The following is a 20,594-nucleotide window of genomic DNA, read 5'->3' as shown; positions in this document are numbered from 1 at the left end:
CCTTTTCTTCCTACCTTTCTCCGTTCACTCTGGCCAGCAAAGCTCATCATCAGGAAGTAAAACCTAACATCTCCCCTTCAAAGGACTAACATGGATTATGAAAAGTAAGAATAATATAGAAATGCTTGGTGTCCACTTGGCTGGTCTGCAGCTCACTGTGTAGAGCAGCTTGACTTTGAACTTGTGCAATCCTCTTGCCTTTCCCTCCTGAATGCTGGTATTACACATGCCATCACATCCAGCCCAGAGTTCTGGTTCTTAAACTTGACCCACAATAGGGGTAAAGAGGCTGGGAAAGACGCTCAGACAGATTTCTGAACAGGGCAGAAATTCCCAATATTACTCAAATAGAGGAAGGAAAGTATGGATTCAAGTGATACCTTTTGTTATAGAATATTATTTTTTAAATATTTATTATGTATATAGTGTTCTGTCTACATGTATGCCTGCTGGTCAGGAGAAGGTGCCAAATCTTATTACAGATGGTTGTGAGTGACCATGTGGTTGCTAGGAATTGAGCTCAGGACCTCTGGAAGAGCAAGCAGTACTCTTAACCACTGAGCCATCTCTCCAGCCCAGAATATTAGTTTAAGATGTGTTGTATTTGTTTATTCTGTGGAATATTTGTTTAGTGATGCAAAGATGTATTGCATTCTTTTATGTTGCATTTGTTTACTCTGTGAAGCTGTGTTACTTTGCCTGTCTAAAACACCTGATTGACCTAATAAAGAGCTGAACGGCCAATAGCTAGGCAGGAGAAAAGATAGGTGGGACTGGCAGGCAGAGAGAATAAATAGGAGAAAAAGAGGAATTGGGAGGCAAGAGAGATCAAGTAGCTCAAGTAGTGAGAAAAGTAGCGGCCAGCCACACAGCCAGCCCCAGAGTAAGAGTGAAAGTAAGATACACAGAAGTGAGAGAAAGGTAAAAGCCCAGAGGCAGAAGGTAGATGGCATAATTATAGTTAAGAAAAGCTGTCTCACGCCGGGGCGGTGGTGGCGCACGCCTTTAATCCCAGCACTTGGGAGGCAGAGGCAGGCGGATCTCTGTGAGTTCGATACCAGCCTGGTCTACAAGAGCTAGTTCCAGGACAGGCTCCAAAACCACAGAGAAACCCTGTCTCGAAAAACCAAAAAAAAAAAGAAAAGAAAAGCTGTCTCACAATAAGCCAAGCTAAGGGCAGTCATTTATAAGAAAAAATAAGCCTCCATGTGTGATTTATTTGGGAGCTGGGTGGCAGGTCCCTAAAAAGAGCCAAAAAAGTAAAAGAGTGAAAAACAACCTGATGTGGAATGTCCTACATATGTATGAAACAGCCTTTCAAATTTCCTGCTTCATGGAAAAGTCTGCCAGATACTATGGGCCTGTAGGCTGAAGATGGATGCCCCAATGTTACAAAAGAACTTTGGGTGACTGTCGAGGCAGCAGGATGTCTCTGTCACTTCTAAAGTTTTGGAAGTTGCTTACAATGTACTTCCTGTTTATTTCGATAATATTATATCCTTTTAGGGTCTTTGACAGAGTTGAAGACAGATAGTTATAGTTTTCCTTACTTATGAAACTTTTGGCTCATAAAGAAATATTGTAACTATAATTCTTATTTGATAACTGTTTTGCTATATGTAATTTTACTATGTTAAAGTTAAAAACCTTCCTTTTATTTAGAAAGAAAAGAGATGATGTGGGATGTCCTTCTGGATATGTTTTGCTTTTATTGGTTAATGAATAAAGATGTTTGGCCAGTGACTTAGCAGAGTTAAGTCAGGTGGGAAATCTGAACAGAGATATATAGAGTCGGCCAAGTCAGAAAGACGCCATGTAGCGGCTGAAGGAGAAGGATGCCAGAACCTTACCGATAGGCCACAGCCTCATGGTGCTATACAGATGAATAGAAATGGGTTAATTTAAGATGTAAGAGCTAGCTAGAAATATACCTAAATGATCGGCTAAACAGTGCTGTAATTAATATAGTTTTTGTGTGACTATTTGTCTGGGCGGCCAGGACACCAATACGCAGTCTCAGTTTACAACAACCAACAACACCTCTTTCCTCTTAAAGAGCTTGAACAAATTGAATGCTAACAAAGGTCAACCTAAACTCTAAAATGAGTGGTAATCATCAGCTTAGTTTTATGCTGCTCATATTTGGTCCTAGTGTTCCCTTTGAAGTACGATGTCTTGTCTTCTCTAAGTTTTGTTTGTTTTATTTGATATGTAGTCTAGATTGATCTTGAACTCAGAATCTCCTGCTGCTGTCTCCCATATGCATGCTGAGATTATAGGTGTGAGCCACCATGCCCTGTCCAAGCGAAGCTCACTTCTGAGGCTATTTGAACCTCAACCACTGAGGTACCACTTATGGTAGGTTGCCTTGATGCAGCCTACCCCGCCCCTTTGCAGTGCAATTTGGGCCAGGCCTCTACCTCTGAGCTGTACTCCAAACCCTACTGCACTGTTTTCTGTTAAGACATTTTAAGACAGGATCTTTCGCATCCCAGGCTAGGCTTGAATTTACTAAGTAGTCCAAGTCGCCAGCCTGACCTTGAACTTCTGATCTTGCTATCTTGCTTCCACCGCCTGAGGGTTGTCACAGTTGTGTGCCATCATGCCTAGTTCATGTGGTGCTGAGGTTCATCTCAAGGCTTTGTGCATGCTAAGCTAGCACTTTACCAACTGAGCTAGACTTCTAACTCTAGATAAGTGAGGTGGGGGCATGGTGGTTGCACCCTTTTAGCCCTCTATGAATTCAAGGGCAGCCTGATCTACATAGGGAGTCCCAAGCCAGTCAGGGCTACCTGGTGAGACCCTGTCTCAGAAAACAAAATAACAACAACAACTAACACGACAACCGGCACATCTCTGTGCAGAAGAAACTCCTAAGTGCTGTAGGGAATACAGCGATAGAAATGCAGCTGCTGCCTTCAAAGACGGCCTCGGCATAGTCAGCATCATTCACTGAGTATGAGGCAAGAGAGTTGATCATGACATCATCTCTATTCTGAGTTTCCTGAGGAGGAAAACAAAGCGTTCATATAAGCACCCAGCTAAACTATAAAGAAAGAATGAAGTAAGCACTCCAAAGCTAAGTAATAAATGGAAGGGAGATGTGGAAGCCGGGGATATCATGTATGACAATTTTGAAGCAGGATCGGGCAGCACAGGACCATGCGTCCAGTAAAGAAGCTGAAGAAATAAACCTAAGATTGTAGAGAGACAAGGTGTTAATGCACAGTGTTAACCGGTTTAGAACTCATTATGTAGACCAGGCTGGTCTCCAAGTACTAAAGATCAGCTTGCCCCTGCCCCCGAGTTTTGGGACTAAAGGCATGTGCCACCATGCCCAGCATCCCTCTATTTCCCAGGCTGACCTTGAATTCACAAGCTTTGCTCCACCTCCAGGGTGCTGGACTTACATGTGAGCCCCTCCTCGTCGCTAGAGAACAGAGTTATTGGGGCTCCAAATGCTCCCAGACAAGAATTCCTGATGGAAAATGGCCTGGCATTTCAACAGTTTCTTACATTACTGGCTTCCCTGATCATGGTTCTTCTTCCCACTGACGTCTTCCTCCTAGGTTACGGCCTAGAGTTCCCTCCTCCATTGCTTCCATGCCGCCATCAGTTTTGGAGTTCACTGTGTCTAGTCAGGCTCACAGTAAAACTGCCTCATCAGTTCATCTCTGCCCATCGTTCCTTACAGTGAAATCAGGCACACCTCAAGCCTCATAACCTCCCCAGGTCACACAGCTCTGTGCCTGATAGTCAGTGTTTTACTGAACCCTACAACCTTTGACCTTGTAAAGCACTGTTTGCTCTCACAGGCTTGTTCCTTAGATTTGAGAAATATTTAACATCTTCTCATCCTGTCTTGTGTGTAGAAGGGATTGTGTCAGAGACCTCACCATATGTCATGAAGATGGGTTCTTGGGGAATAGGTTCCCCAAGAATAGATTCCTCTGAATCTTTTTGTTTGTTAGCTTTTGATTTTCCAGATAGGGTTTCTCTGTGTAGCCATGGCTGTCCTGGATCTAGCTCTGTAGACCAGGCTGGCCTTAAACTCACAGAAATCCTCCAACCTCTGCGCCCAAGCAAAGATGATATCTAGACTTCAAGGAATCCATCCTGAGCCTGTAAGTGTGCAGTGTCCCTAGAACACCATTTCTTCGGAGTTGGCTAAGATGTCACTAATTTGGTTTGTGGGATGGGGTTTGCTATGACAAGGTCTCACCCAGGTTGGTTTCAAACGCCTCAACTAATATATCATCCTGCTTCAGCCTACCGAGTAGCCAGAAGGACAGTCAGGTGGCCCTACACGAGATGCCACATATTTGGACGAGAGTCTTTTGACCAAATCTATTGATAGTCCAGGGCCACAATGCCAGCTCCTTTCTCATTTCCATCCCCTCTACACGTGCTCCACAGGCAGGAGCTGTTACTATGGAAATGTATTATTTTTAAAAACAGACAGCCCTGGGCTTGGGAAATATCTCGAGAACAAACCCACGCAAGCAAGGAGGTTAATAGGGGGTTCCTGAATCCTAGCTCCAAGGGGAAGGAGGACGATGGTAGTGTTCTATTTGCAACCTTACCAGATTTAGGTTCATTTTTCTCGCCGTTGATATTAGCTGGACTTTTGCCAGGCACCTCTATCTGGGAGGAATACCTAACCCCTCCTTACCCAGGGCCTAGCTTCAACTACGGAGTAAGACCAGAAGCTGCTGAGCCAGGTATTGGAAGTGGGTGCTGATTTCCACAGGGACCAACTCATTCTTAACCCCACAGGCGTCCAACCTGTAGAAATCTAAGGAGCGCAAGGGAAAACAGGCAATATCTCAGATAAGTGAAGTTCCCTTGCCTGGTACTGAAGGGGTGCGCCCGGATTTCAGGGCGGGCGGGGCGGTTAAAGACTCCGCCTATTTTCATCCCGGAACCCTCTACGTGTGCAGCTCAACTCCCAGCCCTTCTCCAGCTCTGAGCGCCAGGCTGGCTAGGCCCCGCCCGCTGCGGGCGCGGCTCCTTTAAGGGTGTGTGGGGGCGGGGCGCTGGCGGTGTTGTCAGTGTCAGTTCTGCGCACGCAGCCCTCCCTCCCGGAGCCGGTGCCGGCCCGCGAGCCCCGGTGTCTCTGCTGACCGGTCCCCGCCCGAGTCCAACGGGGCCCGCGCCGTGGGAGGAGTCTGATGCTGGCTAGCGACTAGCTGGGGTCACATCGCCGGACCCAGCGACCCGGATCCCGGGCTAACGGAGACAGAGCCCAGGCGTCGAGACCCCGGAGGACCTCTGCTCTATCCGTGGCACCCATCGGTCCTGGAATCTCCGCGGCGCCGAACCCCGGAGCCCGCGCGCTCAGCCCCGGGGGAGCTCGCCCACGCCCCGCCACCCGCCCGGGCCATGCTCCCCCGGGGCAGCGGCTAAGCCCGAGCCGGGACCTGAGCCCGCGGGAGCATGGATCCGGGCTGGGGGCAGCAGGACGTGGGCTGGGCGGCCCTGCTGGTCCTCTTCGCCGCCTCGCTGCTCACGGTGTTGGGCTGGTTGCTGCAATATGCTCGGGGTTTGTGGCTGTCGCGGGCCGGTGGGGGCCAGGACTCCCGACCCACCTCAGACGCGGAGCCCGGGGGTTCACTCCGCGAGCTGGGTGTGTGGCGTTCGCTGCTGCGTCTGCGGGCAATCCGGACCGGCGCCTCTGAGGAAACCGGCGTCCGGGGCCTCCTGGCTTCTCTCTTTGCCTTCAAGTCTTTCCGGGAGAACTGGCAACGGGCTTGGGTGCGAGCCCTGAACGAGCAGGCCTGCAGGGACGGGGTGAGTCGCATGGAGTCCCTGTGTCGTCTCTTCAGCTTTGCCCCTACTAGGGAAGAGCCTGCTCGTGTTAGGAGGGCTGGATTAGGGCTGGAGATCACCTGCAGAACCCCATAGCTTCTCTTTCAGATCAGAGAAAAGCGTGCAGTGAGGCTGGGGGTTGTAGACGTCCAGTTATGTACCACATTTTCTATTTTTATGTGCAAGGTACTCCGGTTCCAAACCCAGTACAAGTTACTGTTCTCATAGCAACGCTAATCCGTGTGCCTGAGGGCACTTCCGCCTAGACTGGGCTGGCTGGCCCGAGAGACAGGTGCACCTGCAGAAGGAATTTGCCTGGTCCTCATGCCACCACACCAGTTAAGATTTCAGGCTCCTAAGCCCTAGAGGTCAGGTAGATCCCCCCCCCCACAGACACACAAGGTAACGGAATCATTCCTCCACCTATCAGCAATTTAACTACTACAACCAAACATCCCCCCCCCCCCAGGCTGGGCTGCCGGGTAGTGTTGAAGGGAAAGGAGTTCAGTTAGAGGGCAATGCTGATAATCTGTGTCCTTTCTAATTAAATGAACTTGGGCTGCCCCTTGAGGGTCAGCCATAAACCAGCTCAGCCTACCTCCACCCGTTGCACCATGGGCATCTGACCTCCCAGGAAGTGGGTAGGAAACAGTCATGAGACTGAGGTTGGAAGGCAGAGGTCTCCCTTTTCTGGCCCAGCAACCTCTCCTGGCCCTCCACCTGTCAGCCCCTTTCTCAGAGGCCTCCCTCTGTCTCCAGCCATAAGAGCTTGGATGCCTGGAAACAGAAGTGGTTCCAAGAAGTTGTCTTGTTTCCTCTTCCCAGCTGCCCGGCCAGCTATAGCCAGATGACATCTGTCAGATTATACATTGAACCTATCCCTCCAACCTGGCTCTTCCTGTACCTTGTCCCTGGGTCAGAAGCAACTCCCTGGGACAGCTGACTCAGCTGGACATTGGCCTCTCTTGCAGGGGGAGGGGGAGATCCAGATTCGAAGTTCTCAGCTCCTAGCCACTTTGGCACAACTTTTGAAGAAGACAGCTACCATAGCAGGGAAATTGCCGTCCCCTGGTTTGCCAGGGGAAGTGAGTGAGCCCTGAGAATTTGTTTTCTCTGTCTCAAGCCTTGAGGACAAGTTGCCAACCCAGGCTGTGCCCCCTCCTCAGTTCCTCCATCCTGCTCTCCACTGCTGTAGAATAGGAGCGGCTTTTTTTGACAGCTAAGCAGCTGTCAGCTCCCTAATTACCATCCCGATGTCCGACTTAAGGAATTAACCGGGCCTGGTACGCTTTAGCCCTCCCTCAAAGCCATGCTAAGTCAGCCTTCACGTCTAAGAAATTAGGCAGTGATACCTTCTATGGATTTGTGAAAAGGCCAGGCTTCATTTCTTCATCTTATTTTATAATAAGTGACACAACCATTTCCACCCTGCCCAGCAACAGATGGCAATGAACACGCCCATTTTTGTTGTTGTTCGCCTTTGCCTTTATTTGTGATTAGAGTGAAGAGTTAGGTAGAGGGAGGACAGGAAGGTTCCTGGGATTTGAAGAGGTATCCAAGGTTCAAGTCAAGTTCGCTTCCAAGGCAGATGGGATCCAGGTACTCAGCAGCCGCTTGGAAGCTGCAGGTTCCTGCAGAGAGTGGGGCTTAAGAGGAATGCCTCCTATTTTAAAGTCCTGAGCCAAGGAGGAGCAAGGCCAGCCTGTAGCTGAGGCCTCTGCAGTGCTAGAATCCAGCCAGCAACTGATCAGACCAGCTCTGAAGGGGACAGCTCCAGAGACTTGATCTTGTGCCCACATTACTTCCTCAGAGCTCCATCCAAATCGCCTTTGAGGAGATACCCCAACTCCCACCCAGAGCCAGCATTAGTCATGTGACCTGCGTAGACCAATCAGAGCGTACCATGGTAAGGGTCTGGTGGGGACTATTAGGTCTAGAGGGGGGTTGACCTCAAGGTTCCCTATAAGTCTGAGGGTTTGAAATTTTGAGTTTCTGTGTGCCTTGAGGATCTAAGGATTTGTTTCAGGAGGTCTAAGAATCTCACTGAAGAGATAGGCAAAAACAAAATGTGAGTGTGTGTGTGTGTGTGTGTAGGCATTTTGGGCTTTTAGCTAATTCATTGAGAAGTTTAGGACCTCAACAAGGTAATATCCCAAGGAAAACAGAAATGTGGAGGGGTTTATTTTGAAGCATCATGGGGCAAGGCAAAGCAAGGTAAGCATCTTCCTCAATGCCTGACCCTGCTTCCCTCTCAGGTGCTGCACTGCCAGCTCTCTGCTGAGGAGGTGCGCTTCCCCGTCTCTGTGACCCAGCAGTCTCCCGCTGCCGTCTCCATGGAGACCTACCACGTCACTCTGACACTGCCACCAACACAGGTGGAGGGAAATGTGGGAAACCAAGTTGGGCAGAGGACAGTTGAATTGGCCCAGGATTTTTCCTTTGATGGCTCTCTGGGATGGAGTTTGGGATGGGAGGGTCCTGAGGAGTCCTTGGAAGAATGAGGCTGGTTACCCTAACCATTGGCTCTTGTCGTAGTTGGAAGTCAGCCTGGAGGAAATCCCTGATGAGGGGCTGCTGGTGTCCTGGGCCTTCACTGACCGCCCAGATCTCAGCCTATCGGTGCTTCCTAAGCTGCAGACCAGAGAGGTAAGAAGGGGGCAGGCAGAGAAGAGGCTGTCGCTGCAGTGGAGCAGGGCACAGGCTCCACCTCCTTTCCTCTCCGCAGAGAGATGAGGAACAAGCAGAACTTTCAACAGTTGAGGAAATGATCAAGGATGCTATAGTTAGCACTCAGCCTGCCATGATGGTCAACCTCAGGGCCTGTCCTGCCCCAGGAGGCCTGGTGAGTGGACACCCAAAAGGAAAGATTTGCATGTATCCCATCTCCAGGATCCTATATCAGGAGCGTTGCTCCTTTTACCACCTTCTGCTCCTAGGGACCCAGTGAGAAGCCGCCCATGCTGTCTCAGGCCCAGCCAGCCATCCCCAGACCTACGCGATTATTCCTACGGCAGCTTCGAGCATCTCACCTGGGAAGTGAGCTGGGAGGTAAGAACTCCATTGCCCTTGCCATGGGTACAGGCAGCCCCTTCCCCTCTGCCAGTGACACAGTTTCTCTGTTCGCTGGACTGTGTGTCTTCTGCCTGAGCATCCTCTAACCTCTGGTTCCTTTCAGGTACTGAGGAGCTGTGCTGTGCCGTGGAGCTTGACAACCCCATGCAACAGAAGTGGACCAAACCCATGAAGGCTGGTCCTGAGGTGGAATGGACAGAAGACCTGGCGCTGTAAGTCAGGCCCTGCTCCCAGCCGCTGTCCTCATAGGCAGTCAGGTTTTAGAAACTTTTCCAGGTTAGTCTTTTTTTTTTTGGTTTTTTGAGACAGGGTTTCTCTGTGGTTTTTTGGAGCCTGTCCTGGAACTAGCTCTTGTAGACCAGGCTGGTCTCGAACTCACAGAGATCCGCCTACCTCTGCCTCCCGAGTGCTGGGATTAAAGGCGTGCGCCACCGCCGCCCGGCTTCCAGGTTAGTCTTGGCATGAGTCAGCCAACCCTGCTTTCATTAGCCTTTAGTGTAGACCTCTATTGTGTGCCAAGTCCCTGGGGATAGAGAAGAGAGGACATCACGGGTCTGAAGCTGAGACAGACGTGTACCTAGGGAGACAGGGCAGAGTGCCAGCTGAGGTTCATGCACAGTGTGCCTGGGAGTGCCTAGATAGGGCAGATGGAGTCTTTTTCTTTCTTTTTTTTTGGGGGGGAGGGAGTTTCTGAGACAGGGTTTCTCTGTAGCTCTTGTAGACCAGACTAGCCTCAAGCTCACAAAGATCCGCCTGCCTCTGCCTCCTGAGTGCTGGGATTAAAGGTGTGTGCCACCACCGCCCGGCGAGAAAAATTCTTATAATGAGATAAAGATCTGATGAGTCTTCACCAAAGAGGTACATTTAAACCTTACCTTCAAGCAAGCATAGCATTGACCAGAACATGAACGAACATCTTGACTATGGAAACAGTCTGAGGAGAAAACAAACAAACAAACAAACAAACAAAAAAACAAATGGCTGGGGCTAGAGAGATGGCTCAGAGGTTTAGAGCACTGGCTATTCTTTCCAGAGGTCCTGAGTTCAATTCCCAGCAACCACATAGTGGCTCACAGCCATCTGTAATTTGATCTGGCACCTTCTTTTGGAATACAGGCAGAACACTATGTACATAATAAATAAATAAATCTTATTTTACAAATAATAATAACCAACGAATGGTAGCTACAGACTGAGAGAGACACGAGGTAGAAGAGTGATGGGGGATATGAATGTCTGGCTGTGGAAAGTAGTTTCCACACATGACTTGCTCCATGCTCCTAGGAAAATGGATGACTTTGTTGGAGCCCTAGTGCTATCTTACCCACGTCTCTGTTTCTAGCCTTTGACATGTCCATCCTCTTTTGGCCTTCAGGGATCTGGGTCCCCAGAGCCGGGAACTGACCCTCAAAGTGCTCAGGAGCAGCGGGTGTGGAGACAGTAAGTGCGGGGTAGAAGGGGTGCTTCTGAGTGGATACTCAGCAGGTCCTGCTCATGGGTCCAGCTCACAGCGTCACCCTTATCTCCAGCTGAACTCCTTGGCCAAGCCACACTGCCTGTGGGCTCACCCTCTAAACCACTGTCACGAAGACAAGTGTGCCCACTAACTCCAGGGCCAGGGAGTTCCCTGAGCCCAGCGGCTACCATGACAGCAGAGGTGAGAAGGGGACTGCTTGGGGAGATGAGTAGATGGAGCCTGGGCCATCTCTGAGACCCTAACCCTGCTCTCCTCACCACCTGGCAGATGCACTATGAGCAGGGCTCCCCTCGGAACCTGGGCACACCCACCTCTTCCACCCCTCGCACCAGCATCACACCTACCAAGAAGATTGAGCTGGACCGGACCATCATGCCCGATGGCACCATTGTCACCACTGTCACCACTGTCCAGTCCCGGCCCCGTGTAGATGGCAAATTAGGTAAAGAGGAGTAGCCCTAGACATGGCCTTAGACTAAAGCGCATTGCCTAACAGGGAAAGGGGAAGGGAAGCCTTAACAGCAGCACATCTTGTTTCCTGGTGACACGCTTTGACCAGCTACTTCCTCTTCTCTCAGACTTCCCTCGCACCTCTCCATCAGCTAGCCTCTCCCCATTTACTCCTTTGGAATCTGCCCATCTCTTCTCTTGCTCTAAGTTCCTTTCTATCTTTCCATGGGTGTCTTTCCTTCTTGAATCTAGCCCCAACTGGCTAATTGTCCCACCTCTACTCCCAACCTTATGTGGTCTCTGGGCTCTTCAGCAAACCTGGGGGCTTCTGTGACATTTTTCTATTTCCAGTGGCCTTAACCTCACACTTGTTCCTTCCCTAGGAATCCCATGGCAATTTCCCTATCTTTATGGAGCCCTAAAATTCTCCATATATGTTTAGTATCTCCCTGTACTGTCAGTGGGCCCCATGGCGCTTTCCCACACTGTCATTGGTCCCTCTAGCATCTTTTCCGTTTGTACAGCATCTTCTTAATCACCCTTGTGATTAATCCCCCTTAATCATCCTTGCCCTCTGAGTCAACCAAAGGCTGCATCTCAATAAAGACAGGGGTGGGGGCCATTCTAAAGCACTTCCCAGCTCACTCCCACTCCCCCGCCCACCAGACTCCCCCTCCCGCTCCCCGTCCAAGGTGGAAGTGACTGAGAAGATGACAACTGTGCTGAGCGAGAGCAGCGGCCCCAGCAATGCCTCCCACAGCAGCAGCCGTGAGTGGGGAACGGGATGAGTGAGCACTGGCGGGCCCTAATGCCCCTGTCGTCAAGAACTCCTTTGGGTGGAGCAAGAGGAGTTTGAGTCCAAGAAGTCAGGTAGAAGTCAAGCTATGTGTCCTCTGTATCCCCTAGCAGGAGAGAGTCACCTTTCTAATGGCTTGGACCCAGTAGCAGAGACAGCAATTCGCCAGCTGACTGAGCCCAGTGGGCGGGCAGCCAAGAAGACACCCACCAAGCGCAGCACGCTTATCATCTCTGGTGTTTCCAAGGTAACAGAGCTCTGGGGAGAAAGCTAAGATGGGGGGAATGGCCTAATGGGTCATTCTTGCCCATTGAAACCTGTCCCTTCTGGCAGGTGCCCATCGCTCAGGACGAGTTGGCATTGTCCTTGGGTTATGCAGCTTCTATGGAAGCCTCAATGCAAGATGATGCAGGGGCCAGTGGTGGTCCTTCATCACCCCCCTCAGACCCATCGGCCACATCCCCAGGACCCCTCGATGCCCTCTCCAGTCCCACAAGTGTCCAGGAAGCAGATGAGACAACACGCTCAGACATCTCTGAGAGGCCGTCAGTGGATGATGTCGAGTCAGAAACAGGGTCGACTGGTGCCCTGGAGACCCGAAGCCTCAAGGATCACAAAGGTAAGGAGCAATGGACAATTCATCCCCCTACTGCAGGGCTGAGACAGAGTCTGGCCTGGAATTCACCAGACTAGCCTCACACTTGAAATAAATCTTTGCCTCAGTTTCCCAAGTGCTAAATTCTAGGCATGGGCTATTACACTCAGCTGTCTGCCACTTTTTATATCACAGTATTGTCACCTCGGTCCTACTAGGCAGCTTGAGGCCATGGTAGGCTCAGCTAACTAGCCTTTGAGGGTCAGGCAAACTCCAGTAGAGCAAGGAACTCGGTGTTTCAGTTCCTAGCCTGATTATGACAAACTGTAGTGACAGCATGGCAAGTCACCACATTGACCTTTCTTCCTGGGTTAACAGGCTTGTTTTCTTTCACTTGCTTTTGTTGTTTGTTGGTCTCATGTAGTCCAGGCTATCTCAAACTTGCTAGATACCTGAAGTCACCCGTAACTATCTGATCTTCATGCCTCCACCTCCCAGCCATTGTTGTTAAGATTATAGGAGGCACCAACATGCCCAGTCATTCTTTTTAAAAACCATTACATTCTTTTCATTTTATTGTATTTTTGTGCGCGTGTGTGTTCATGAGCGCACATCATAGCGCACAATCTACCATGTATGTTCCTGAGATTTAACTGTAGTTGTCATGTTTGGCAACAAATACCTGTTGAGACATCTTTAACAATTATTTTTAAATGTATATGGGTGTTTTGCCTACATTTGTATCTGTGCATCACATGTGTGCCTGGTGCCCAAAGAGTTCAGAAGAGGTTGTTGGATGCCATGGAAATGGAGTTATAGACAGTTATGAGCTGCCATGTGAAGTCTGGGAATCAAACCTTGGTCCTCTGGGAGAGCAACCAGTGCTCTTAAACACCGAGCCATCTCTCTAGTGTCCTGCTGAGATATGTACTAACTCTTGTTTATTTTTTGTTTTGTTTTGAGACAGAGTCTCACACTATACCCAGGGTTGGCCTGGAACTCACTAGCTTTCCCTCCTCCTTTACTCTGTATCCCCAGTTGCATGGATATAAGAAATTCTACTCCATGCCAATCTTAAAGTTATTGTTCTGAGCCGGGTACACACATTTAATCCCAGCACTCCAGAGACAGAGGCAGGTGGATCTGTAAGTTCAAAGCCAGTCTGGTCTGCATAGTGAGTTCCAGGATGGCAACAAATACACAGTAAGTGAGACCCTGTTTCAAAAAAAAAAAAAAAAAAAGCCGGGCGGTGGTGGTGTACGCCTTTAATCCCAGCACTCGGGAGGCAGAGGCAGGCGGATCTCTGTGAGTTCGAGGCCAGCCTGGTCTACAAGAGCTAGTTCCAGGACAGGAACCAAAAGCTATGGAGAAACCCTGTCTCGAAAAATCCAAAAAAAAAAAATTGTTCCTCTGAGCCAGGGATGGTGGCACTGAGCTATCCCAACACATGGGGCTGGAGCAGGGTTTTGAGTAAGTTCAGTTTACAGACTACAAATTGAGGCTGTCAAAGAGGAAAGGAGGGAATCCTCCCTCTGGTAGTGATTCAGGTTGTCAACAACATTCCTAACTTCAAAGGACAGAGTTTGCTGTCATGCTTCTTCACCCTTTGACCAAGAAGCCTGCCAGCTGAGGTCTGTTTGGATTTAAAAGCCAGTGTGGTAGTGCAGGCTGTAATCTCAGTACTTGAGAGTCTACTGCAAGTGCATGGCTGTGAGTTTAAGATCAGCCAGGGTTGCATAATGGGTTCAAGTTTAGCTTGGGCTACAAATCCAGATTCTGCCTCAAACAAAACTAACAAAAAAGAATTTCAATTTGTGGCTTGCCTCACTTCTTGAGGTAAAGGAGTTTTTAAGTCCAAAGCCTGCTGCATGAGCACCTTCCTCTCTCTCTCTCTCTCTCTCTCTCTCTCTCTCTCTCTCTCTCTCTCTCTCTCTCTCTCTCACACACACACACCCATATTTATCTCTTTGAGGTTTCCAGACTCCCCACTGCTCACACCCTGGAATGCATATGTTAACCCATCTTTCCTTTTATGATTTATAGGCTTTGAGGAACACCCTCTGTGCAGCCTTTGTCTTTCCACAGAAGGAGGCTGAGTCCCAGCACAGCAGCAGCCCCTGCCCGGGTTATTTCTCCTGGGGATAGGGTCAGAAGTGCACCCAGATCCCTCCCCTAGAATGTTGTTCCTTCCTCAGGATGGGTAAAACCCTTGTGCGCTTCCACTTTCTTTCCTGAGAAAGGCAGGCGTTAGGCAAGAGACTTTTTATTTTTCATTTTCTGTCCTAACGTCCTAAGTCTCCATCCTCACCCCATTCCTGTGCCCCTCCGTCTGCCTCAATTTCCCTTCTTCCCCTCAGTGAGTTTCCTGCGCAGCGGCACTAAACTCATCTTCCGCCGGAGGCCACGACAGAAGGAAGCTGGTCTGAGCCAGTCACATGATGACCTCTCCAACACGACAGCCACACCTAGCGTCCGGAAGAAGGCTGGCAGCTTTTCCCGTCGCCTTATCAAGCGGTTTTCCTTCAAATCCAAACCCAAGGCCAATGGCAACCCCAACCCCCAGCTCTGAGAGCCTCCTGAACTAGGAGAGGGCAAGAGTTCTCTCAGCCCATTCCCCACATCCCCTTCTGTACCCCTCCCTGGATTCCCAGTGCTGGGGCAAGGAAAGCCTTCAGGCTCTAAGAAGCCCCGGCACTCTGGGCTGTGGGGTGAATTGGAAGGATGTTTGACATGGGAAGCATTTGAGAGGCAGGCACTCGTGGTTGTGGATGTAGAAGAGAGTTTGGCAGCTGGGAGTCAGAGGCAGGCTCTGTCTTGGCATGTATGGACATTCTTCACAAGTCTGTGCCCTCTGCTGGAACTGCCCCCAGAGAGGAGCCCCAGGGCACTCATCTCCTTGGCAGATCCTTCTCCCTTATTTATTCTCTTTTCTATTTATATGTGTGGTCTAGGACCCTAGCATCTAGCATCGGCCAACAGATGCTAGAGGGCATCTCTCCCAGGTGACCCTTTTCTGTCCCAGGAGGGTAAGGCAATCTCCAAGAAGGGTTTCTATACCTCTCTTGGGGGTTCCCACTTAGACCAACACCAGTGTCTGTCTCAGGAAGACATTGGCAGATCATAGGAAGCTGGGCTAGTGCCCAGGATGGGGGGCAGGTACTCCCCACCTCCCTACCTCCCACACTGCTCCTCTTCTCTCCCTCCCCTTTATTACCATTTTGTACTTGATGCCTTCTCCATGAGCAGTGGCTCAGTTAGGAGAGAGCCAGGAAGCTGGTAGGAAGCCTTCCCTAGAGAGGTAGCGTTAGGAGCTTTAAAGATTGTGCGATCATAGAGCGAGGTTGCACCTCTCTATGTTGGGGGATGATGATGTCCATTGCTGTGTGATGGCTTGGAATTTAATTTATTTAATTAAAGTCAAATTGGAATTTATAAATGAGAGCTGCTGGTTATCCTTTGAAAAGCAAACGAGAGATGGCTCAGTGATTAAGAGCATTGCCTGCTCTTCCAAAGGTCCTGAGTTCAATTCCCGGCAACCACATGGTGGCTCACAACCATCTGTAATGAGGTCTGGTGCCCTCTTCTGGCCTGCAGACATACACAGAGATAGAATATTGTATACATAACAAATAAATAAACAAATATTTTTAAAAAAAGAAAAGCAAACGGGCAGCGAGGCTGTGGTATTGATAAAGTAAGAGGATCGTTGTCACTGCCCTAGGTATGAGGAAGAACAGGAGACAAAGATGTTCCAGAAGACAAAGAGACATGTAGAGAGGTTTGAGTGACAACACTCTGAAAAGTTGCTGCAAAAGAAAAGCTAATCTGCTAGTTCCCTTGTCTTCATCCCCCTCTCAAATCAAATAGGCCGTCCATTCTAGGTCATAGCAGAGTTCAGAGTATGGACGCTGGGCCTGGATTGTTTTTGATTTGAGACCCAGCTCCACTGGTCACCTTTATGACCATGGCCAGTATGGGTACCCAGTTGTTTTTGTTGGTGTTTTATCCAGACTCTCACCTATGTTGCCCTAGCTGGCTTGGAACTCCTTTGTATAGACCAGGCTGTCCTTGAACTCAGAGATTCCCCTGCCTCTGCCTCCTGAGTGCTGGGATCAAAGGTGTGTGCGCTGTGCACCACTGCCTGGCTGTGTGCTCAGTTTCGTTTTTCTGTAAAATGGGGACTATGAGCTGGGGACATAGCTCAAAGGTAGAGCACTATCCTAGCATACCGGAGGCCCTGGGTTTTGTCTCTGACATCATTTAATAAAGTAGGTGGAGCCAGGTGTGATGGCATAAATGTTTAATCTCAGTAGCTGGGAGTCAGAAGCAGGAGGATCTACAGACATGTCTGTCTCCTCTCCTTTGGGATGTCACACAGGACTTGAGCCAGGTGAACCACTGCAGGAAGTTGTGCAGAGTGCAGAACCAATAGGAAGGAAATGCCTGCCACAAGCATCTCTTTATCGGTACAAGCTACTTCTCCTTTCTGGACACCAGTTTCTTTACCTCTAACTCGACAGTGGCCTTGGATACTCAGGTCACTTCTAACCTTGATGTATAGCATACTCGGGATTGGGTTTGTGAACAGACAGCATGAATTTTTTTTTCCTGATAAAGGGTATTGCTATTTGGCCCACACTGGCCTTAGAGTTTCTCAGTGCTGAGAATACAGGTGTGTGTCATCATACTTGACTGTTACTTGTTTTGTTTTGAGACAGGGTTTCTCTGTGTAGCCCTGGCTGTCCTGGAACTCACTTTTTAGACTAGGCTGGCTTCAAACTCACAGAGATCTGCCTGCATCTCCCTCTCTAGTGCTGGGATTAAAGGTGTGTGCCACCACCACCTAACACACATAAACTCTTCTACTTAGCTGTATCCCAAAGCCCTTTTTGCCTTTTAGAGATAGGGTCTAACTTACCCAGGCTGGTCTTGAACTCCTCTGTAGCTCAAATTGACCTTGGTATCATCTTCCTGTCTCCACATCTCTAGTGCTGGGATTAAAGATAAGTACTCACATCTGACCCTATCTATACCTTTTAATGGGCGTAAATGATGATGGGTAGGGCTGCAGCTTTTAGAAAACGAATCTCAATGTCTGGATAATCCAGTCAAAATTGTTGTTTCTTCTCTATAAAAGATGAAAGTTGCCAGGTGGTGGTGGCACATGCCTTTAATTCCAGCACTTGGGAGGCAGAGGCAGGTAGATCTCTCTGAGTTTGCAGCCAGCTTGGTCTGTAAAGATAGTTGAAGGACAGCCAAGACTATAGAGAAACCCTGTCTTAAAAAAAAAAAAAAAAGGAAAAAAAGAGGAAGAAGAAATAAAAAGTATAAAGAGTTCTATGTTTTAATTTAGGCAGGCGGATCTCTGAGTTCAAGGTAAGCCTGGTCTACAGAGTAAGTTCTAGGACAGCCAGGGCTGCACAAAGAAATCCTGTTTCAAAAACAAAAACAAACAAACAAAAGCTACACTAGACAGTGAGTCTTAAAAGATGTGGACATTATTCATTTATGTGTTTGTTGAGACAGGGTCTCACTGTGTTTACCTGAAGGGCCTCCAACTTGAATTCAGAAACCCGCTTGCCTCTGCCACCCACCCCCATAGCCTAGTGCTAGGATTAAAGACATAGCTCACCATATCCTTGTAATTAAAATCTGGAAACACAGGTCCATAAAAATACTGGGATCTGTACTCTGAAACTACGAATTCACACATTTTCGTGACAAGCTTTTCTCCATGGAATTACTAAGATGGCTAAGGACCGTTTCAGTGCTATAACCCACAATTAAAACAAGAGCTAGCATCTTATGAAGTGGTGCTAGAATCATGAATTTCTAAATAAGGTTGATAAAATAACTTTGTGATGGCACATGCCTTTGTTTCCAGCACTCATAAAAACAAGAAGAGGAGGTGCTGAAGAGAAGGTTCAGCCAAAAAGGACATTTGCTCCTTTTATAGAGGATCCAGGCTCAGTTACCAGCACTCACATGTGGTTTGTGACCATCTGTAACTCTAGTTCCTGGGAATCTGATGCCCTCTTTTGGTACCAGGCTACACGTGATGCACACACATTTAGGCGAAAACACTGAGAAATTTTTAGTTTTTGAGATGGTATTTTTTTTTTTTTTCCGAGACAGGGTTTCTCTGTAGCTTTGGTACCCGTTCCGGAACTAGCTCTTGTAGACCAGGCTGGTCTCGAACTCCCAGAGATCCGCCTGCCTCTGCCTCCCGAGTGCTGGGATTAAAGGCGTGCGCCACCACCGCCCGGCCCTTGAGATGGTATTAAGATGGCTCAGTGTTTAAGAGTACTGATCGCTCTCGCAGACAACCCAGGTTTGGTTCTCAGCCCCTACATGGCAGCTCACAACCATCTGTAACTCCAATTCCAGGGGGACCTTTGCAGGCATGGCACGTACATGGTGTATATTCATACATGCAGGCAAACACTCATAGACAGTAAATAAATCTTAACCAGGGAGTAGTGGCGTACGCCTTTAATCCCAGCAGTTGGGAGGCAGAGGCAGGCAGATCTCTGAGTCTGACCCAGCCTGGTCTATGTGAGATAACAGGAGTGTACCATCAGGACCAGTCTGGTCTACGTGGAATAACAGGGGTGTGCCATTAGGGCTAGCTTGGTCTACGTGGGATAACAGGGGTGTGCCATTAGGGCTAGCTTGGTCTATGTGGGCTAACAGGAGTGTGCCACCATGACCACAGTTGCTTTCTTTTTACTTTTTTTTTTTAAAAGATTTATTTATTATGTAAACTGAGGTTTGTCTGTATGCATGCCTGCAGGCCAGAAGAGGGCACTAGATCTCATTATAGATGGTTGTGAACCACCATGTGGTTGCTGGGAATTGAACTCAGGACCTTTGGAAGAGCAGGCAATGTTCTTAACCTCTGAGCCATCTCTCCAGTCTGCTTTCATTTTACTTTTGAGATAATATCTCACTAAATTGTTTAGACAGGCCTTGGGATCTTTCTGCCTCTGAGGAGGCAGAAGACCCTGGATTATAGGTGTTGGAATACCTAGCTAACTTGACCTATTTTTATGTTGTCTTTAAACTTTTATTTATATGGGACATTAAAAATCCCTTTTTGAGAAGGTGTGTCATAGCCCATCTAGGCTGTCTTGTCACGTACTGTACAGTCCTCCCTCCCTTCAACTGACCTCAGATTTATGGTCTTCCTGGCTCCACTTTCCCAGCACCAGGTTACAGGTGTATAGGTGTCACGCACCAACTTTAATGTGGTGGTTGGTTTCATTTGTTTTGTTTTTGTTTTCTAAGGAGAGGTCTCACTGTGTAACCCTGGCTGACCTGGAACTCACCATGTAGACCAGGCTGGCCTAGAATTAATAAAGATCTACCCTGCCTCCTCCCTGTGCTAGGATTAAAAGCATGTCCATCTGCTCCTTTCCCCTTCCTCTGACTCACCTTAATGTGTTTCCTGATTACACAAATTATATAGGTTTATTTTTAGAAAAGGGAGAAATGATAATGCAATAAATTATCAATCCTAATGAATATTATTACTCAGATACATTATTTTTTAAAAATATTTATTTATTATGTATACAATATTCTGTATGCCTGCAGGCCAGAAGAGGGCACCAGACCCCATTACAGATGGTTGTGAGCTACCATGTGGTTGCCGGGAATTGAACTCAGGACCTCTGGAACACCAGGCAGTGCTCTTAATCACTGAGCCATCTCTCCAGCCCTCAGATACATTCTTTAACAAATGTATTGAACTAGGTGTAGTGGTGCACACATTTATACCAGCACTCAGGAGGCAGAGGCAGGTGGATCTGCATGAGTTCGAGGCCTGCCTAGTCTACATAATGAGTTCCAGGACAGCCAGGACTATGTAATAGACAGACCCTGTCTCAAAAAAAAAAAAAAAGTTTAATTAAAAAATTGTTGAGATAGGGTTTCTCTGTGTAGCCCTGGCTGTTCTGGTAACTTGCTCCATAAACCAGGCTGGCCTCAAACTCAGAGGTCCACCTGCTGCGGTCTCTGGAGTGCTGAGACTAAAGATATGCAGCACCACGCCTGGTGGTTTTAAATACTTACTGAGTTCCCTCACTGGACTTTGTATATAGTCTGTATAGGACTGTGCCTGGTATAGAACAGTGAAGAAAGAAGTTAGGCAGTGGTGGCGCACGCCTTTAATTCCAGCACTTGGGAGGCAGGGGCAGGTGGATTTCAGTGAGTTCGAGGCCAGCCTGGTCTACAAGAGCTAGTTCCGGGACAGCCAGTTAACACAGAGAAACACTGTCTCAAAAACCAAAAAAAAAAAGTGAAGAAATATACACAACTTTTCTTCCTCACTGTATAAAATGCAGAGTAGTAAATACACAAATATAATAACCATAATAAGGAGACAACTAAGTATT

At 48.4% G+C, this 20,594-nt stretch overlaps 1 protein-coding gene across 2 annotated transcripts; it reads left to right on the top strand.

Moving 5' to 3' along the window:
* The first annotated feature begins 4,782 nt into the window (after window positions 1-4,782).
* C2cd2l (C2CD2 like) lies at window positions 4,783-15,659 on the top strand. 2 transcript variants are annotated; one of them, XM_057767864.1, is made up of 14 exons: window positions 4,783-5,790; window positions 7,619-7,714; window positions 8,064-8,183; window positions 8,344-8,454; window positions 8,534-8,650; window positions 8,745-8,856; window positions 8,984-9,092; window positions 10,256-10,320; window positions 10,410-10,537; window positions 10,625-10,799; window positions 11,474-11,575; window positions 11,714-11,850; window positions 11,937-12,222; window positions 14,556-15,659. In XM_057767864.1, exons 1-14 carry the CDS (start codon window positions 5,437-5,439, stop codon window positions 14,765-14,767), a joined length of 2,124 nt encoding a protein of 707 aa, XP_057623847.1. In that variant the 5' UTR covers window positions 4,783-5,436; the 3' UTR covers window positions 14,768-15,659. The 2 variants fall into 2 exon arrangements, with proteins under 2 accessions (XP_057623847.1, XP_057623848.1); XM_057767865.1 differs by having other exon boundaries at window positions 4,786-5,790; window positions 11,717-11,850.
* Window positions 15,660-20,594: the final 4,935 nt, after the last annotated feature.

Source organism: Chionomys nivalis, chromosome 4 (genome assembly GCF_950005125.1).
Source record: "Chionomys nivalis chromosome 4, mChiNiv1.1, whole genome shotgun sequence".
Lineage (NCBI taxonomy): Eukaryota > Metazoa > Chordata > Mammalia > Rodentia > Cricetidae > Chionomys > Chionomys nivalis.
The sequence above is the reverse complement of the archived record's forward strand: the minus strand, read 5'-3'. Positions and strand labels throughout refer to the sequence as shown.